This window comes from Cornus florida, unplaced genomic scaffold (genome assembly GCF_030987335.1).
Source record: "Cornus florida cultivar Cherokee Brave unplaced genomic scaffold, ASM3098733v1 CherokeeBrave_3.0.0_Hap2_Chr11, whole genome shotgun sequence".
Lineage (NCBI taxonomy): Eukaryota > Viridiplantae > Streptophyta > Magnoliopsida > Cornales > Cornaceae > Cornus > Cornus florida.
The window spans coordinates 63,503,061-63,525,542 of NW_026775581.1; the positions used below are offsets into that span (position 1 = coordinate 63,503,061).

At 33.4% G+C, this 22,482-nt stretch overlaps 1 protein-coding gene across 1 annotated transcript; it reads right to left on the reverse strand.

The window, feature by feature from the left end:
• Positions 1 to 5,594: 5,594 nt before the first annotated feature.
• LOC132281178 (probable 2-oxoglutarate-dependent dioxygenase AOP1.2) lies at positions 5,595 to 6,965 on the reverse strand. The gene is made up of 3 exons (XM_059782906.1): positions 6,589 to 6,965; positions 5,990 to 6,311; positions 5,595 to 5,729 (listed from the first exon to the last, which is right to left on the reverse strand). The coding sequence occupies exons 1-3, from the start codon at positions 6,963 to 6,965 to the stop codon at positions 5,595 to 5,597; spliced, it is 834 nt and encodes a 277-aa protein (XP_059638889.1).
• Between the last annotated feature and the right edge of the window lie 15,517 nt (positions 6,966 to 22,482).

Here is a 22,482-nt window from a genome sequence, read left to right on the forward strand (position 1 = left end):
AAGAGTGTACTCGTATACACATTACATATATGGAATCAAATATATATATTTTGACATATAAGGCTACAAATGGCTTTTCAAGCCAACCTTTACAAGAAATGGAAATCTTTAAGTCCACAAGTCATCCAAGCATAATGGGAGTCTCAACTTTAATTCTTGTACCTGAAATATGCCCCAATATCGTAGGGGTGAGTAACATAAAGCTACTCGTAGGAAATGAGCATGCATCGACCTACGTTTTACAAGTTTGCATGATTTAATTATTGTGGTTCATTCCACCTAACGTCTATGTCAAAGGTGAGACTCAAGAAGCATCCTAGCTACCTAAGATCATTTCTAGCATCAATCACCTCATTCATGGAATTTTAGCAACATAGGGTCATACTTACACAAAGTAACAACATAGGAGCATGCTTACACAAAGCAACAACATATAGATTCTCAAGGTAATCAACTTGAAGTATAAAATGCAACATCAACTAAATATAACAATTTAGCATAATTAGAATATCTAACACCGCACATCAAGACATAGGTTCTCTAGGTTATCAACTAGAAATCTAAAAGTATGAAATCAGCTAAATATATCAATTTAGTAAAAAAAAAAAAAAAAAAAAAAAAAAAAAAAAAAAACAGAAGCGTGAAAAAAAAAAAAAAAGAAAGAAAAGAAAAGAAAAAGAAAAAAAAAAAGTCGTGAAAAAAAGGAAAGAAAACAAAAGGCAAAAAAAAAAATTCGTAAAAAAAAAAAAAAACAAAAAAATTTCGTGTAAAAAAAAGAGGGAAAAAAAAAAGGAAAGAAAAAAAAATGGAAAGAAAAATCATACCAATTATTTGTTCAAGCAGAAGCTGCAATCCAACACAGTCTTCAGAGGTTGTAATCTGACAAGTCTTTAGAGAATATTGGAATTGATGTCAAACCCTATAATATTGGGGGTATATATAGGCAACAAAATATCTCCTCTTTGTATTAGGATTTGTATAATTCAGTTCAAATAGGAAAGTAAAATTTCAATCCAAAGTTAGATAGAGAAACAAAAGAGGAAATCTTACAGTCCAAAGTTGGAGAGGAAATGAAACAAAAAAGGAAAGTTGGATACTTCAAGTCCCACTTCAAAAAGGAGACAAGTCATGTCAAACTTGGAACTCGAAGTGAGAGCAATTTGTAAACACTAAAATTTTAGTGGACTTTGGTTTTGACAAATGGACCCATTAAATATGGGCCTAATGTTTAATTAAGTTATTTAATTGGACCAAGCTTAGTCCACTTAAATTATTTAGTTAGCCCAACCCAGATGGTTAAATAAAAAAGAATAATTATTCCTAATAAAATATATCTGGAATAATTATTTTTAAGGATAATTATCATAATATAACCGGCCCGGCCCAATTATCAGTTTATCCTTATCAGGAGATGACAAATGTCATCATCCTATTAATCCAAGAAGCCTATAAATAAAGACCTGAAGGAAGAGGGAAGGTACATAAATTCAGAGTCTAGAAATCCAGAGACTCAGAAATCCAAAGGCCAAAAATCCCGAGGGCAAAGCTGAAGGCGAAGAACATCAAGCGTATCCAAAGTCGTGCCGTTCTTCACCAAATTCAACAAATTCTCTCCTCTCTGAAGACGAAGAACAACAAGCACATCCAAAGACGTGTCGTTCTTCCTCAAATTCAACAAAGGACACAAATTTAGAATTCAGAAGTCCAGAAATTCAGACACAAATTCAGAATTCAGAAGTCCAAAAATTCAGACACAAATTCAGAATTCAGAAATCAAAAAATTCAGAAGTTCAGAAATTCGGACGAAAATACAGAATTCAGAAATCTAGAATTCCAGAGAGAAATACAGAAATTCTCATCCCTAACATCCAAACCTAAAAACGAAGAACACCAAGCACATCAAATCGTGTCATTTTTCATCAAATTCCACGGTGATCAACAATAAGCACAGCCAAAGACATGTCGTTATTCATCCAAATTCCATGGTGATCAACAATAAGCACAGCCAAAGATGTGCCGTTCTTCATCCAAATTCTACAGTGATTCAAGATCAAGCTTGTGCAGCCCTTGGATCCAATCAACCGAAAAGGAGATCAAATCAGAGGACCTTATTCTTTGGAATATTATTTCAAAGGATTGTACTCCATCTTTATAAATTAATAAAATATTCTATTTGCTCCCAATTTTGTTTCTTATTTGCAGACTACAAAATTTGTGTCTAGAGAGTTTGGCCGAAATGGGGAGAGGAAATAAAGGTTGGTTTGGTCTTGCAAATGGTCTCATGGCCCAAAACATGCCAAGTGTCAAGCTTTGTGTGGATCCAACTTTATGCCAAGTTACCCATTAGCCCCTTATCTTTCAATGCAATGTCTTTTCTATCCCCAAAATATCTCCAAACATATATAGATACACATATATGTATATGCACATGAAATGTCTACAATGCCCTTCTATACAAATGGCAAAACCGAGAGAGGTTCCCTAGTGACTTTCGAAAAATTCTAAAATGCATGACACCATCACATCTAATTGACTTAAAAATAATTAAAAATACACTTCTAAAACTCTCGGTTCAAGAAATAGACATAAACGGCCCTCGGGGTCGGCCCGCGTGGCACACAAAATGAGGCACGAAAAAATAAATGAAATAAAAGTCAGAAAAATTCGGGACATTACAAGTGGGGCAGTATTAGGTCGAGAGAAGAGATAGAATGAAGAAAATGAAAGAGAGAGGAGAGAGATCATAGTGGTTTTGGCGGCTGCCGGTGGAGTGATTAGTGGTTGATGATTAGCAACGAGGTGGTTCTTTGGTGGTCAATGGTGGAAAGGGCAGTTTTGAGATTTTCATAAAAAAAAGTTGGCCAAAATGAATGATTAGGGGCCAATTTGCACCAAAGCAAACAGTAGAAGGTTTTGTGCACCAAAAATAATAATAAAGGGTTTTTTGCACCTTTTTAATTTAAGAGGAGTGTTTCTTGCACTTAACAGTACCCTATAAATTATGATAAGATTTTTTGCTCATTGTTAAGATAAACACTCTGCACACTTTAATTTTTGTTTCCTATTTGTGTCTAGCCTCTTTTCTTTGTACATGCAGCTATCATTTTGAATCGAAAAACAAACATGACTTTTGTAGGAACATAAGCTGATTTACAACTGTCACTATTGAGTTGGTTGTCGTCACTCATTTATCCAAAATTCTAAAGCAAACATAAAACAACGGTCACAAATTTTTTTTTTTCCTCTTAAAATTCAAGCAAATTATATAGATTAGTAAATATTTACAATGAAAAAAAAAAGGGGCAAACACGCCATAACGACAATACCATATGGAGACGAACAAAGTGGCTATAACTGTCGTATTGTCCGAGCGGTTAGATTGTTCCTCGTGTCCGAAAGCCTGTGTTTAAGCCTTATACCATTTCGTTCTTTCTAACCACTAACCCCTAACATTCTTGGCATGAAAAAAAACCAATAGAGTGGCTCAAATAATCGTTGATTCTGGTGAAGGTCAAAATCTTGATTGTTTTCGCATATATTTGGAAAATCATTTAGAGTTCAACAGACTAAGATTACACTAGTGGCAGGATCCATGCCCCATACTTGCATCAAACTAGTATGACTTGTTAGACTATCAGGCTCCTTGTCATGACGCTTTGTATTTATAAGTTATCATATCTGTTTACTTTGTTACTCATGGAATGGAATACGGATGTAGTGAGACCATTAGAAAATGAAAATTATTTTGCATTGCTCCCAACTCCAAACAAAGAAAAGAAAATTAAAGAAGAAAAAAACAATACATTGGACAAAGAGGAAATTAATATGATATGAATGCCAAACATTAATTATTAATAGAATGGTCTCTAATTTCTCACCCATAATTTCAGGAGTACAATTCTCATTATAGAATTAAATTTTGAGACTTTGGCCCTCCAATTCAGTATGAGAAGCGTATAGGCAACTTTCCACAATCATAAGTCACAGCAACCACTATTATGGGGTAAAGAAACTTGTAAAATATGGCATCCCTTAAGAACTTCATCCCCCTAATTCCTCATTCTTCAAATTGGCATTATATAAAAAGCCTAATGGCAAAATCATACTCCCCGTTGTATTCTTGAAAATTTCAGAAAGGCAAAGGTGAGACTTATCATTAGGGGTGAAAAATTACGACACGACCCGTCAACACGACACGAGGTAAGTGGGTTTGGGTTGACTTTAAATGAGTTCGGGTCATAAATGGATTAACATGATTAACTCATTTACTTAACTAAGAAAGAGCAGATTATCAAACATATTAAATGTCAGGCATCTGCAGTCCAAGTTTGGACATTGATCTCATTAGTTGATGTGACCGTAATTGCAAAAGCCAAAGAATGGATGCCAAAAGTTTTGGGCAATGATAAGTGGTTACGGAAGGTATAAACTTGGGGCTCGTTTTCATGAGAGAGTTATAAGGATGAGGGAAGCCGGAAAAGACTTGGACGTCACTATCCCCAAGGATAAAGATATCATCTGCCATCTCACCTTCAGCGCTAGAGCAAAACCTTCAGAGACGCTGGTAGAAGAAGACTGCGGGTTGTAGTAGCTTGTTTTCTTTTATTTATGGGTTATTACTAATATTTGACATTTTAGTTGCTGGAGTTCTGTTTACTATTTTAAATTTCTAAGGTTTCACTGTTGTGTAATTCTATTGGATCATTTATAATCTAGTATGGTTATTTCTAGATGTTGGATTTGAAACTGGTTAGATTGCTTCTTGGTTTTTAATCGAATTGGTTGTGTTACTTACTGCCAATGTCATTACAGATCATATCAAAATAAATTTTATTTTTAAATAATTAATTAGGAATTTATTTGAGTAATTACAATTTTAAATATGAATGAAATCAAATGTATTATTTTTTTTTGCATATTCATGAATCATGAGCAACAAATAGTAGCAAAGATTAAAATTTAAAGAGTTGCAAAATTTTACTTAAATAATAATTATTAACTATGATATAAATACTAATTTTAGATAAATATTAAAATTTATAATTTTAAACCATTAGTCATAATTGTAAATCATAATACGTCAACAACATAAAATAGTAAAGGATAAAAAGTAAACTTATTAAGTGACTAAGTGTATAAAATAGTTCTAACTACCTTTTTTTTTTTTTTTTAGCTATATAATTGAAATGAAAAAAAAATAAAAAAATTCATGGGTTTAAAGGGAGAAGACAGTTGTACGTTTTTTCCAGTTAATGTGGAATACCCATGAGATCAAATCCATGGACTTCTTAACAAAGCCTGCACGTAACCAAGCATCATGACCAAGAAATTCTCATGAACTGTACAAAAGTGCACCCAATCACCATACTTAGACATGAATTTTACGTAAGAATAAGTCACAATGAGGAACTTCTCACTTAACTAGAACCCCCACAATGGTTTCATTGAGAATGTCTCGTTACAAGAGTTGTGAGCTCAATAAAAGTAAAGTATTCGCCTTCAACCGACAATGGCACTACCTTTTATTTTATTTTTTTATTTAAAGCACGCAAACATACAAACATTATTCATTCTTGTAGGCCAAAGAATGTTAGTCAAACACCACAATAATCTTTGATTGGGAAGTTGGATTTCCTGCCCTCATCCGAATGAAAGAAGTCCAGAAATTTGTAGTGATGAAATGACTTATACCGTAAAGGATGTGTGTCATCGACGAGCTCTTCTGGTATCTGTATAATCACATCCCTAATGAATGAAAATAGACCAACAGAGTATCTTTCTTTGCTACTCAAGATCACCCGATGAGTAGGAGGTTCTATTCTGCCATTCGTCCATGCCTAAACATGCATATATACAAAACATTTGGGTTTGCAACTTTAATTGCGTTGGGGAGTATGAAATTGAAAGAAATTTAGTTAATTTTTTTTTCGATTCCCAAACTACCCTTGATATGGAATAAGATGAGATATTACTGTGTTTAGAGACTCACCATGCATATGTCTCCTGCCATGACAATGAAAGATGAAGGAGAAGGGTCAATTGGAATCCATAGGTCGCCCTTTGTTTTAATCTCCAAACCCTCAACTTGATGCTGATGAAGAATGGACATGAAGCTCTTGTCCGTGTGGGGGATGATACCAATATTAGTCTCATTCACTTTTGGTTCTCTGTATTTCATAAGTTTAAACAGGTAAGTGGTGGACCCAAGGAGAGACTCGTAGTACTTCTGGATACCATAACTCTCTGATATCATTTTCATCACAGTTTGATCTAATTCCGATACTTCCTTTGTGAAGGAAAGTGCAGTTTCACTGACCAAGAAAAATAACAAAAATTAATAAACAATAAATTTAGTGAAACAAAAAATCTAATGAAATATTATATATGAAGAAATTAAATTCATATGGGGATCGAAAAATATCAAGTTGTGACTATTTTACGTCACATCAAGAATGGTTACCATTATATATGATTTAAATATAAAAATGTAAGTACGTTAGTGTGGATAAATAGATAAATTTCTTGTTCAGCAGTGAACTACAATAGATCATTTTTGTATCCGACAATATATTTTAAAACATACTATACCAGAAAAAATCATTTCCGGAGGGCCACATGAGATTAGTGAATTTCTGAACCCCTTGTAGAGTTTTTGCGTTTTCGATGCCCAAGCTTTCATAGAGAGGAACTAAAGGCTCTTGTCCAACATAGCCATGACTAGGTGTATCAGAACTGATCTGTGCTTTGGTTTCTGCGTCGAGATCATATAACGCTTTTGATGCGCGAAAAATTGCATTGTGAAGCTCCAAAGAAACTCCATCATACACTGCTACGAAACAACCGTACTCTTCAAGAGCTTGCACGGTTTTGTTTCGTGTTGATAGCCAAGAATTTGTACCAGGCTTCAAGTTTTCCTCACAGAAGTGTATAACAGGAAGCTTAGGCTGCTGTGTAAGGGAACCCATAACTCTAGGGTTTTAAATCTACGCCTAGGAATTATGTTTGAAGTGATCTCGTAACAAGGGACAATGTGAGATGCATTATAATTCTTCATATGCATGTTTTTATAGATATTCTAGTGGTAGTAGGAAAACTCCAACTCACATAAACTATGGCTTATGAGGAGCCTTACCAGAGTAGGTAATCTTTTTTTATTAATATTGTCTGGTTTGGATTCTCATCGTCATCATCTTTTTCCTTTTCTTTTTTAGTTGGTACTCATACATATTTCTTAATATTATCTGGTTTGGATTCTCATCATCATCATCATCTTTTTTTTTAATTGATACTCACATATATTTGTCTCTTTTGAGACTTGAATCCTTAACATTCCTTTAAAAAGTAAGACACTGATATCGTTAAACCACTAACCCGTTGGTGAATTCTCATCTTTTGTTGTTGGTATAATTATGTGTCCTCTTTTTGTTGCCTTTTTTTTTTCCTTTGGATTTGCTTAGGATGTTCTTAATGATTTGATTTATGTGATTGGAGTTCACATCATTCAAAATTTTGATGCGATGACATGAGTCTAAAAATCAGTCAAATTCATACGACCATCAAATTCCCTATTTATTCTTATTTTTTTCAAAAAAAGAAAAGGACCAAATAAAAAGTTATATATATATATATGCTTAAAATAGTTTTCTGAGATTAATTCTATATATATAATATTCCTACAAACTTACGCATGTATTTATGGAGGCTTGAACATTTAATCTCTCTTTGAGAAGTAATAATCCAATATAAGTGTTGGTAAAATATATATATATATATATATATATACACACACACACCATTTATAGTTAAGCAAGAACGATTTGTATGAATTTATTTTAAAAGTAATTTTCTTCATGCTCTTTGCTCGTAAATATTAATTTGATTGAGTTTTCTGTTTACTTTTTAATTCTTATTCTTCAGTTTCAATTGAATCAGTATATGTTATTAGAGAAAGTTACTTTTTTTCATGCTATTATTTTAAGCTTTCAATAATGCATAGTTTGATAAACTTTCATTTTTTATGGACATCATAATGTTATAAAAAACTATTGTCGGCGAGAATATATTAACTATTTAATAAGAACAATCCAAACACGTGCGAATTCATGATGTATATATATGTAGCGTTTTTTAAGATTTAGCCAATGGCTTTCAATTCAACTTGATGCTTAAAATTTAAATTAGTCGTAATATATAATAAATTAGATTACATGTGGATATAGATAGATTAATTGTCGGCACTAAACTTGTAATGTTAGATCAGCACAAATAATATATTGTTTCAATTTTTTAATGTTTTGTCTTTTGTTTTTTTGTTTTTGTAGCAATGAATCATGCAAAAACATGTGTGAGAAAAGTGTCAAAATATTTCGGGAATAATTGTTAAAAGTCGAAATACTAATGATATTTTATATATTGTTAATGTTGAAAAACTATTAAATGAACTTTTTAAATTAATAAAATATTTTTTAAACTTGCAACATTTTTTTTACTAAACATGCTTTTATATTTTATCTTTTAAAATTTTTGAAACAAAAAGATATTATTAAGTATATTTCTGATTACTATTCAGAATAACATATAACAAAATATTTATTTTGTTTTAGAAAAAGACAAAATGGTAAAAACAAAATGCCTACCAAGAATTTTTAGTTTACATTCACTAAAAACATTGACAGGAAAATATCTGAGGAAAATTCCTTTCTTTTTAAGTCTCCATTTATTCTGATATACAGTTGTCCTTAATATTAGGGAATTGTTATATAGATTTCTTGCAGCTTCAATATATATCTCAAACTAGTACCGCTTTTTCTTAGAATAAATTTTTTGCCAAAATATTTTCCTTCAAAAATAAACAGAAAAAGAGTCGGCAATCTTGGTCCATTTGTCAAAAGAGGATAAATTGCAAAATTGAAAAAGAAAAAGAAAAAGAAGAAGAATACAAAAGTAACGAATAACATCAGAAGAGAGATCAAATTGAAAGTGGAGGACACGAAAGAAAAAAAATCCACGTCACACATTGAAGTTGTTACTAAAAAATAATGCTAACGAGCCAATAAACATGCAACTCCAACAACTGTTGCATCGACAATGCTGCCTATGGGATGTAGTTACGAATCACGAATACGAATATAAAGTATAAACACAATAAGATTCGGACATAGCCATATGATAAATTTAAAAATAAATAGAATACGGGTACAATCGGATACGATAAATAATAATAATAATAAATACATTTTTTTATATCAATTTTCTATAACATTAAAAATCTAAATGCAATCATTAATCTAATATAAAAGTTCGTTTCATAACACATAAACCAAGTATCTCTAGTCATCACTTAATAAATTTTGAACTTTTTTTTAGTAATTATACTGTGTATTATTGTTCGTACATTTTAATGTTCAAAACTTATTAAAAATGTATTAACAAGTATTGAGAAATATTAAATACGTACGCAATCAAAATATCTGAGAAGTATCGGATACGTGTTAAAAATTAAAAATATATTTTTAAAATTTTGGATACATTTAAGATCGAAACAGATACGTATTTGCAAATATCTGAAGAGTATCGGTATCCGACACCGATACGAGTACGTCGCTCTCGTAGAAGTATCTGTGCTTCTTAACTAAGTATGCAGGAATGGAATGGAATGCAAGTGAAAATATAATGAGAATGGAATAGAATAGTCATTCTCATTCTATTACTTGGTTACAAATATGAAATAATATATGAATTGAATAAATATAACTATTCTAGCGTTTGGTTGGACTAATTTAAAATCTAGAATGTAATGAATTTCAAATTAAATTTTTCGAAATACCCAATTCGGTGATAAATAAATTAAATTAACAAAATAGTATTATTTTATATATTTTTTTTAAAAATAGAGGTAGTGGTGACTGCGGCGACAATGATTGTAGAGGTGATAGGTGGTGGTGATGTAAGTGGTGGTATTGGAAGTTGGCGGTGATGGCTATGGTGAAAGGTAGTGGCGATAGTAGAAAGCGGCGGCAATGGTGGTGGTGGTGGAAAGCGGCGATTGTAGTGGTAGTGATGGCAGTGGAAGGCAGTAGAGGTGGCGGCAACAGTGGTGGTGACAACAACAAATGTGGTAGAGGCGACGATAGTCGATGATGGCAGCATTGGTGGTGGAGGCGGCGACAATGGTGGCGATGGCAATGACAGCGATGGAAGGTGATGGTGGTGGCTATGGAAGTGGCGATGGTGGTGACGATAACATCGGTGTGGTGGTGGAAGCTGTGGTAGAGGCGACGGTAGTCGATGATGGAAGCATTGGTGGTGGAGGCGGCGACAATGGTGGCGATGGCAATGACAGCGATGGAAGGCGATGGTGGTGGCTATGGAAGTGGCGATGGTGGTGACGATAACATCGGTGTGGTGGTGGAAGCTGTGACAGTGGTGGTAGCAGCAGTAACGATGGTAAAGGTGACGGTTGTGAAAGGCAGTGGTGGTGGTTGAGGAAAGTGGTGGCAGTGGTGATGGTGGTTTTTGGACTTGAAATATAAGGGTGTTTTGGAATTTTATTTTTTTAAAAAAAATTACTTGAGAATGGAATGACCATTCTCAAGGTCGGCCTTAAGACTCCCAAAATTTTAAGAGGCCCTAAGTGAACTTTTAAATACAAGGCTTTTTATACATAAGGTTTCGCACGTGCCAAAAATTTATAAGAGTGCAAAATTTTCATTAAAATGAAACGATAAACACAAAATATATTAATGTTGAAAACACACCAAAAAAAAAAAAAAAAAAATCTTGATCTTAGCGCTTTATAAAGAACACGATCTAGTTTACATCAAAAAATTAAAAATATATATATATATATATTCAACACAATTTAGTCACAAAAATAAAAATTCAACTTCATATTAAAATAAATGTGATCATCTTACATTTTGAGCCGCAAAATTATCAATTAAAGTACTCCAATTAAGTTTTTCCAACATATCATCGACCGTAGATAAGATTTGATCAACTTTAAGTTTGAAAATTTTCTCTTAGCAAATACAACTGTAACTGGGATATTCAATAATACTCTATATGCAATCCAAGCACTTGGAAAATAATAACTTTGACTTTTTATAACACCCAATACCTCAATTGCCTTTTTTGTTCCTTTTAATAAAGCTTCTCTTAAAATTTGTAGTTCTGAAAATAATTATGTCCCATCAATATCAGAAACCATGTCATGTTTTAGGAAATCTTCAAGATTATTTTGGAGAATGTGACAGTTGATTGCACTCATGAGTTAAAATTTTGGTTGTAACGCCCCAAATCCCACGACTCGATGCATTAACCAAGTAAATGCAAACCCTACTTGAGAACTTGAGCAACAAATACGGAAGCTAAAGTCAAAAGAGTCATAAATACGGAAGTTAAGGGTAAAATGGTCATTTCATATCAAATATGGTGGATGGGGTGTCCACCATTGGAAAGTTAGCTCAAAACCCTTCAAGTTAGGCTCAAGAATGACTTAATTGGAGTTTATAATGAAAGAGATACAACCATAAAAAGAAAGAGAACAAATATGTGAAGTACTGGGATAGAGTAATAATACGCCAACCGAATTTAATCACCAAATAAGACACGAAATTGTCACATCACTCACTCATTCATTAAATGAAAAATTTTATCATTTTAAAAAGACCACTTTACCCTCAAAATATCATCTAAACCCTTCTACATTTTCTCTCTCTCGAATAATCGTCCAAACCCTTCTTTATTTTTCTCTCAATATTTCTCCATCTCTGTCACTGTCCTACCCTCCTCTCCACCTCCACCTCCACCGCCACCATCTTTCTGTTCACTGTCCTATCCACCTCTCCACCGCCACCATCTCTGTGTTGCCCCCACCCCTCCACTACCACAATCCCTTAGCTTCACATCTCTCCCTAAAAGACTTTCAAATTTGTTCCTTCTCAATGACTCATCAAACTTTTCAAATTATATATTCATTTCTATTGTCTTCTTTATTCAAAGAAGATCGAAGACCCAAATTAACAATACACCATGACATAGATGAGTATAGCCATTTTCCTTCACAAAGCCCTAATGAAGTTAGAGATTATGGCATATATGTGAGAGATGTGAAATTGAAGAGAGAGATAGAGTCAGAATCAGAGAGAGAAGAGGGAAGAAAAATTATGATTTATTCGCTGGTTTGATGGGTCACCATTAATTTTTCTAGTGAATTGTTAAATAGAATGTTGGATCGGTGATGATGATACAACCTTCCTTGTTCATCGCTTGACCCAATCGGATTAACTAAAGATTGTAGATCATGGAGGGAAATTGTATACTTATTGATGAGACGATGGGGTTGTGGTTGATATATATATTTATATATATATATATATATATATATAGAGAGAGAGAGAGAGAGAAAGAGCCATTTTGAACATAAAGACTGGATATTTATTTGAGAGAAAGAAAACGTAAAAGAGTTTGGATGATATTTTGAGGGTAAAGTAGTCTTTTTAAAATGGTAGATTTTTTCATTTAATGAATGAATGAGTGATGTGGCAATTTAGGGTCTTATTCGGTGACTAAATTTGGTTGCCGTATCATTAGTCACTGGGATAAATGCTCGACCTTCGCAAAAAATGCCCGAGCTTTAAGAAAAATTATCGAGTATAAATGGAGATATGGGATGAATTTCTCGGATAATGGAATGCTCGAGCTCATCAAAGCCAGTACTTGAGCTCCTGAGAAAAATACTCATGCTTAAAATTTTGGAATTTTTTTTTTATATATATAAATAATAAAATTACATTATGGTCCTATGTACTACGTTTTTCTAAAATAGGATTGCAATGTGATTATTGATACGTGATAGATTGGGTTGTACTTTCTAATTTGGTAGTCTAATTGGGAGTATGGTTTTATACCGTTGGATTGTGGTTTTCCAATTTATTTGGTTTGATTTAATTCTAACCATTGATATCTAAGTTTCCATGATAGGAAGGGAGACTTAGGTATGCTTGTTTGTAGAGAAGCCGTCCCCCCCCCCCCCCCCCCCCTAATTGTTGTTATATATAAGGGTTTTAAAACTCTTATTCAAACCTATCATATCGACAACTCTCAGAAGAGGGTAAAACACTCTAATTTTTCAGATCTCTCAAGGGGCATTAAGGAATTCTCAAAAGTATCTAAAGTTTAATATTCTAATTAGGTATGATATCAAAACCTCTCTTTAATTCATAATTTAATTTTGATTTCTACATTTTATTTATTATTTAAACCCAACAATTGGTTTCAGAGCCAAGTTAGGATTTGTAGAAATCAAAATAGTAAAGATTGATTTATTATGTAGGATACTTAAATCGGTGTATTTGAAATCTCACTATTTACCTTAGCGTCCTCGATTTTCGTGGGTGATTAATCATATGAAAAATTGTGTGTTTGCACTGCATATGCATATGTAATTGATTCATATTTTTCGTGGGTGAGTAATTAATTCATCTGTTTGAAAATAATTTATACAAAAAATTCATTGCACGCCAAACAAGAATTTGTTAAGTAATAAATTTGTTATGCTATATGTGTATATATATATATATATATATATATATATATATATCAGTTCATATCCATTATATCATTGCATGTTGAACGAGAAGTTTTAAGCATTAATTTGTTATGCAATGTAATCAGTTTGTTTCCTTTATATGTTGTGCACGTCGAACGAGGAACAAAATGAAATCAATGAATTTAATTGCGAAACACATACTGTATATAGTATATAGAGAGATATATGTTTTGAATATTTAATTACTTCTTTAAATTATTCCATATATGTGAGGTAGTAATTTCATGTATTATTTATTAATTGCCTACTGACTAATTGATAGTAATCCTATACAATGGTGATGAAATTGCGTAACCTCATGAGTGTACTATACATATAATTTTAATAGTGCTATCCAATACTTTATAATTAATTTATGGTATTTGTTCCATATTTTGGTTTTAGTTTATGCACACTATATAAATAAATTTGAACCTGATTAAAATGGAACTTCTAAAAAAATAAGATCCTTCATTGGGGTTTATAAGGACTGGTAAAGTGACCGTTTCAAAAATAATAGTCAAAGTAAGTGATGCCTGCTAAAAAGTGACACGCTCATGGAGGTTATTAATTTTTTGAAATTTTAAGGCATTGGTCTTATTGAGGTTTCACAGTGTACTTACCTACATGAGGGCATTTGTTTTAGCAAAAGGTGATCAATGTCTTAGTGTGAGATAAGTGAGTAGAATATTTGAGAGTGCTTGGATTATAATTAAATAACCCACTTGCCAAAAGGTAGTGGAAGTGTTTAGCAACAACTCAAGCATAATCAAATAAGTCTATATGCGATTTGATCGCAAGTTTGGTGGGTAAAATAAAAATCTAAAATTCTGCCAAAATGTGATTTTTAGATGGCATTTTATCTGTTCCCGCAGGATGGACGGTTTTTGCATATAGTAAAACATCCTGAGAAGTTCGGCTTAAAACCCCAAACACGAATTAAAGAAATAATCCCTAAAGTTACATATTATTTTATATGTTGTTCATTTTATGCTATTTGATATAACATGTATATCAGTTATAGACGTTTCCGTTATTTAAAGACAGCTCACGTAGATTGAACCATTAAATGGTTCGAACTATACTACTTGGAGGACAAGTGTTGATATTTTGTTGGGTTTCTTAGACTATGAATTCGTACTTTATGAGGAGAAACCCGCTGCAATCACTGAAAAGTCTTCTAAAGCATTAAAGTTGTTACATGCTAAGTGGATTAAGGCTAATACCATAGCCATCAGGTTGATCCGTGCTTTTATTGGTGAGACTATTCGTGGCCATATTCCTATATTTGATACTGCCAAGAAGCTTCTTGATTTACTTAAGAAGCAGTTCATGGGTACTAAGAAGCAACTTCAATATTATTATCTGACATAACTTATGTCAACCAGTTATGATGGCAGGGGTTCAGTAAGGGAGCATATCTATAAGATATGCAAGCAGGTTAATGGTCTCAGGGAGCAAGGAATCAAATTTGATGATGAGTTATTGGTTCACACGGTGATCTATTCTCTGCCTAGATTTTTTTATGCTTTTAGGGTAAATTATAATTCACAAGAGACAAAATGGGATATTAATTAGCTATTAGCACTTTGTGTGACCGAGGAAGAGCGGCTCAAGGGTGTTAAATTTGAGTCAGCTCATCTTGCCGTAAGTAGTAGAAGCAGGAATAACTTCAAGTGGAAAGCGGCAAAAAAGGGAATCAGGCAATTCAGAAAAATGAAAAACAGGACAACAAAGGAAAAGGCATTGATTATATAAATGTGAATGATGAATGTTGGTTTTTTAAGAATAAAGGATATCAAAAGAAAGACTACTACAGCTACAAAAATTGGTTAAAGAAAAACAAAGTAGGTATGGGAGTTGCTATGGTAATATTTGAATCCAACTTAGTAAATGTGTCAAATCATACATGGTGGATTGATACCGGTGCATCTATTCATATCTCCTGTTCATCACGGGGACTTCGAAGCCAAAGAAAACCCAGAGCTGAGGAAAAATTGGTGTTGGGTAATGCTGATGCAGTTCATGTTACTACTATTGCGACGATTTCGCTAGTGTTACACACTGGTTTTTCCTTAGAGCTTCAGGATATTTTTTATATTCCTACTATTAGGCGTAATTTACTTTCAGTTTCAAGACTTAATGTTTTGGGTTTTCGATTTTCTTTTGGTGATGGATCAGTTACTATTCATTATGGTAATAATATAGTTGGACCTGGTTGTTTAGTTGATGATTTATGATGGTTTATATCAGTTATTGTTGGATGATTCTCATATACCTGCTTTTTTTTCTGTGGATTCGATACCTTCTGGATCAAAACATGCTTTTATTAGAGAGAATTCATCTATGTTGTGGTATAGGAGATTGGGGCATGTCTCTCGAATGAAACTTGAACGCTTGGTCAAAGATGAGATTATAGGACCATTAAATTTTTCAAATTTTTATTTATGTGTTGACTGAGGGGAAGATGCAGAAGAAACGCAACTTTGAGGCTAGCTGGTCATCTAGTCTTTTGGACTTTGTTCACACAGATATTTGTGGTCCGTTTCCTACCGCTTCTCGAGGAGGACAAAGGTATTTTATTACCTTTATTGATGATTTCTCAAGGTATGCTTATTTGTACCTAATACACCAAAAGTCCGATACACTTAACATGTTTAAGATCTATCGAACTGAAGTTGAAAAACAGTTAGGCAAAAAGATTAAAATTGTAAGATCGAACCGAGGTGGTGAGTATTATGGGAGAATAGACTAGGAAGGTATGAATCATAGTCCTTTCGTCACATACTCCAAGGAGCAAGGCATAGTGCCACAGTATACCACACCTGGTTCTCCTGAACAAAATGGAGTTGCAGAGAGGAGAAACCGCACCTATCAAGATGTTGTTCGCAATATGATGAGCTATTCTTCACTATCTGAGAACTTTTAGGGAGAAGCTCTTAAAATGACAGTTTATATTCTTAATAGGGTGTCATGTAAAGAAGCTCCTGAAATACCCTTCAAGCTTTGGACAGGTCGTAAACCTAATTTTCGACATTTGCATGTATGGGGATGTCTTGTAGAGGCAAAGTTGTATAATCCTGATATTAAGAAACTTGATCCTTACACTGTTACTTGTCATTTCATTGGGTATCCTAAGAGATCATTTGGTTACAGATTTTATTGTCCTTCTAGACCTATGGAGATTGTTAAGACAAGTCATGCAAAATTTATTGAGAATGGCGAATCGAGTGGGAGTTTAGATCATCGTACTTTTTCTTTTACAGATGAGCAATCTTCTGTACCTATTCCATTTACCATAGATTTAATTCCAACTTCAGTGATTCCATTCAAAGCTCTTAGTCCCACCCCTTCAGGTATTCCTCGTTTGCATCATCTTGCTTCAACTTTTAATCCACTTTCTGAGCCTGCTCAACTTAGAAGATCTTCCAGAACTCGGAGGTCCGCTATACCTGATGACTTTGAGGTGTATGTTAGTAAAGTTGACATTGGTGAGCATGAGGATCCAACTTCATTTAATGAAGCCATGGAAAGTCATGAATCTTCTTGTTGGATAGATGTTATGAAAGATGAAATGCACTCTATAGATGTTAATGAGGTGTAGACTGATTTACCTACAGATCGCAATGCGGTGGAGTGCAAATGGGTTTTTAAGACCAAGAGGGATTCACTTGGAAATGTTGATAGATATAAAGCTAGATTGGTGGCTAAAGGTTTCAAGCAAAAGCCAAGTGTTGATTTCTCTGAGACTTTCTTTCCAATTTCATCAAAGAACTCTTTGAGAGTCATTCTTACTATTGTTGCACATTATTATCTTGAGTTGCATCAGATGGATGTGAAGACAACATTCCTTAATGGAGACCTTGAGGAAGAGATATACATGTCTCAACCTGAAGGTTTTATGGTTAAGGGACATGAACATCAAGTGTGTAAATTAAAGAAATCAATTTATGGGCTTAAACAAGTCTCACTACAGTGGTACTTGAAATTTGATGAAGTGATTACTAGCTATAGGTTTAAGGAGAATGTTGGAGACAAATGCATATATCTCAAGGTTAGTGGGAGTCGTTTTATTATTCTTGTCTTATATGTTGATGATATCTTACTAGCTAGCAATGACATTCATGTGACACATGATACGAAGAATTTTTTATCAAGTCATTTTGATATGAAGGATATGGGTAATGCTAAGTTTGTCCTGGGTATTAGGATCCATAGAGATCGCATGACAGGCACACTTGGTTTATCTCAAAAGGTATATATTTATAAAATTTTAAAAACTTTTGAGATAAGAAATTGTACGCCTGGTGAGGTTCCAGTTGTAAAAGGGAATATTTTTTCAGAAGAACAATGTCCTAGGAATGAGATTGAGAGAAGTAAAATTGATGCCACTGCATATGCGTCTACAGTTGGAAGTCTGATGTATGCTATGACGTGCATTAGACCAAATATCATTTATGTGGTTGGGATACTTGGAAGATTTCAATAAAATCGAGGTATTGCTCATTAGAGGGCGATGAAGAAACTTTTGAGGTATCTTCAGAGAACAAAAAAGTTTATCTTGGTGTACAGGAAATCAGATCGTTTAGAAATAGTTGGTTATTTTAATTCAGACTATGCAAGTTGTTTGAATAGTAGAAAATCTACTTCTGGATATATCTTTATGTTGGCTCAGGGAGCTGTATTATGGAAAAACTCTAAGCAATCCATTATCATAGATTCAACTATGTATGCAGAGTTGATCAGTTGTTATGAAGCGACCAAACGTGCCATGTGGTTGAAACATTTTGTTGCAAATTTAAAGGTTGTGGACTCCATACACAAGCCTTTAATACTTTTATGTGATAATGAAGCTGTCACAAAATATGTGAAAAATAAAAAATTAACCAAGCGTAATATGCACATAGATGTAAAGTACCTTTATGTGTGCGAGAAGGTTAAGAAAGATACTATTGAGGTTCTCCATATAGATATAGTAAAGATGATTGCAAATCCTCTCACTAAAGGTCTTCAGCCAAAAATATTTAAAGAGCATGTGATTCGGATGGGTATTTAAGAGTCATTGTATTATAATGTCTGATTTCTCTATTACATCATATTACATTGCAATTATTTTCTTTCAGTTTATTTGCACCTTATGGTGACAGTTATTTGCATGAAAATAAAGTTATGATGTATCATTATTATTATTACATTGTTGTATATGATATGTGCACGTATTATTCTTGTTGCCTGAAAGTGGTATTTCACTCGCAAAATTGTTTGGACAAGATGTGAAATTGGCACCACATTGGTAACTCCAAACATAACTACTAAAGTTTGCCTGTGGGAGTGTTAACGCTCTATGAGGATAGCTTGGGCTAGATATAAGATTGACTCCATATCGGTAAACCCTCACGCTGAACAGACGCAGTTTGCACATCTCATGAAATATATATAGTAAAAACCACTATATTTGCTTGAATCCTAAATGGAATCGGTTTTGAGAGCATGGAACTGCTTAGACTAATATATTACTTGTCTACGCATTCATGATCTACTATTGAAGAAATTTATGGAGGAGAGTGTTCTAAAGTTTCAATCCATTAATTTCGATAATTGTATTTTCTAAATAAAAATGAGCGGCCACTCGACTTTTATAAAGTGTGTTGCAATCCAAGTGTCATTTTATAAAACTTAGAGTACATGGACCAAGTGGGAGATGGTTGAAAATTTATATATATCACTACGTTTTTCTAAAGTATGATTGCAATGTGATTATTGATACTTGATGGATTGGGTTATACTTTCCAATTTGGTAGTCTAATTAGGAGTATGGTTTTATATCGTTGGATTGTGGTTTTTTAACTTATTTAGTGTGATTTAATTCTAACCATTGATATCTAAGTTTTCATGATAGGAAGGGAGACTTAGATATGCTTGTTTGTAGAGAAGTCATCCCCCCTATTGTTGTTATATATAATGGTTTTAAAACCCTTATTCAGACCTATCGTATCGATAACTCTCAGAAGGGGGTAAAGCTCTCGAATTTTTCAGATCTCTCAAAGGGCACTAAGGAATTCTCAAAAGTATCTAAAGTTTAATCTTCTAATAAGGTATGATATCAAAATCTCTCTTTAATTCAGAATTTAATTTTGATTTCTACATGTTATTTATTATTTAAACCCAACATAAAACCCCAGAAAATACAACAACCCAAAATGAAAAGTGCATAAGGTAATAAACAAAGTCCAAAGTCCATCCCAGCCCTCATGAAAACATAAACCATGGCGTAGACATCATGAACAAGAATGTGCATGGAAATACATACAAGTATGCAATTGATGATGAAAAACCTATACATTGACATAAAAATGGCCTTGTGGCCTCTTTACATTACTTGTTCAAATTAAACCATACAACATTATAATTACTTTGTCCTTATCACTTAACTTGACATCAATATTATAATTTCTTTATAAAGCAAATTATTAAACAAATATTTATAGGTAGAGCGTACCGATGTTAACAAAATAATTTCTTTACCCTCATCACTTAACTTAACATCAACATTATAAATCACAAATAATCTTATTGAACCTTCTTTTCTCACCACTTAGCGTACCGATGTTCTTGCAAGCTTACACCTTATTTTCTCCGAAAGGAATATAACTTTTGCTTCAAGACTAATCAGTTGGCGAAATTTTTTCCCATATACAGATTCTCCAACTTCTTCTACATATCCGTTGTTAAAACTTCTTCCATCACATTATACACAATATCGTCTGCCAATGTCAATTGAATCACACTAATTGCCTTCGAGTTGATTTTCCTTGCATCTTCTAACTTTTCCGATTTTGTGCCGAAAGCCTCTCCTAGACCATGGTGAACCAGTAAATCCCGCATTCGAACTTGCTAAAGACTGAAGTTCCTTCTGCTATCAAACTTCTTGACCATGTACTTTTCATCTATAATAGTTACCGTCATAGCTTTGAAATTAGTAATAGTTACCGCCATAGCTCTGAAACCAGTTTTTAGGATTCCACACACATTATTGACAAAATAGAACAGATAAAAACATATACACAAATAAGATAAGATTTACGTAGTTTGGCAAATTCCCTATGTCCACGAGCAAAAAACGACTATCTTTACTTCAATACTTTGGTTACACACTCTTTCTCTTCTCACAAATTCAACTCATTTTCTCTCTTTACAATTATCTATTTCTCTCTCTACACACTCATATTCTCAAACTCACCTCTATTTATATAGCCTTAAACATATTCTTTATTGGACAATAATGCCACAGCTTGCCTACAAGGAGTTACCATATTAATCACAAATTCCTTCCCAATTCTTCACCCTTCCAAATCGGAATAAGAGACTCATCCCATCCATTTTGGACTGGTCTATAAAAGATGGACTAGTCCATTTTGATTAAAATCACCGCTCTGGAACTCACTACCAAAGATTGAATGGCCCAAAAAAATTAGACGGGTCCATTTTGGCCAATAATAAAAAAAATCTTCGCAACACACCCCAAGTGGACAATTCCAATTATATGGACCGATCCATTTTGGTCAGTAACTATAATCTTCATCAAGAGTAGCAGTTCTAGCCACAAAAGCCAACAACAATAGCTACTAGGATCGTGACCTAAGAAAACAATATATAAGTTGCTCACTAATCAATAAGTCTACTCTACCAATTTCCAATGGGTATTGCATATACATACAACTTCACTCCAACAGTGTGAAAAATAGTGAAATGAATTAAGGCATGGGCAAGGCTTCTAGTTAAGTGTATGTTTTTTACTTTTCAAAACAGAAGGTGGAGGGTTTAAACAATAAGGGCAAAACGGATGACTATGTTATTTGCCAAGAAAAAAAATAATTATAGTATAGACAAATTCCACTACTCATGTCCAAGTAGGGGTGCAACTTGGGTTGGGTAACTCGAACCAACCCGAGCCTAACCCAATTTTTCACGATTTTGGGCAATTATTTTTACAATTAGGGTTGGTCTTGGGTTGAAAATTTTCAACCCGAATTTAATTAGGGTTGGACTTAGATTGAAGTGCTAGCAACCCGAGCTAACCCGAATTCGAATTCTAATATTATTTTCATACATGTTTTTACTTTTAAAAACATTATATAGAATATTTAAATAATAATTACTTTTTCTCTTTTGAATTATTTTGTTAAATCTTAAATTATTGTATGTTAACATTTAGGAGAATTAATTTTCTAAAAATTTGTTTGTAATTTATTAAAAATCTATAAAAAATCTTTAAATTTCTTCTTGTTTAAGAGTAATTTAATATAAAACTTATTCAAGATCATATTAAATTTTCGGTATAAAGATTAGCCATATAAATAACCCGAATTAACCCGAAATTTTAATCCGGAATCTAAGCCCGAATTTAAAAGTAAAAGGATGGATTGGGTTCGGGTTGAGTACTTAAGGTTGATGATAGGGTTAGGGTTGGACTTGGGTTTAGCATTTTATGTGGTGGGTTGGGCTCAACTTATACCTCAAACCCGCCTGAGTTGTAGCCCTGTATCCAAGGCGACTGTGCATAAAAGTAAGACTGCAAATGATCCCAGCCGAGCTTTAGCTTATTCGGGCTCGCCTTGCCAAGATGCCAAGGTTATGAAGCTCCTCGGGCTCGGTTCGGTCTTTAGGTGAGCTTAGGCTTGGGCTCGTGAATATATATATATATATATATTTCACCGCCATTAATATATGATTTTCCCCATTGTGCAACTCAACAAACACAAAAATCTTCATCTTTATTTCACGGTGTTTGATCTTAGACAACTCAGTTTCAATCAACTCGAAAAAAGTTGAGAGAGAGAGAGTTGGGGAGATCTTACCTTGATGTGGTGGTGTTGAGATCGCCATTGAAA

Bases quoted from the DNA above. Each gene is read 5' to 3' on its own strand.
- LOC132281178 (XM_059782906.1), bottom strand. From the start codon at position 6,965: ATGGGTTCCCTTACACAGCAGCCTAAGCTTCCTGTTATACACTTCTGT. The intron at 6,312-6,588 runs GTATAGTATGTT...TTTCTTGGTCAG, and splicing joins TCCGGAAATGATTTTTTCTG to TGAAACTGCACTTTCCTTCA. The intron at 5,730-5,989 runs GTGAGTCTCTAA...GTGATTATACAG, and splicing joins TGGCAGGAGACATATGCATG to ATACCAGAAGAGCTCGTCGA.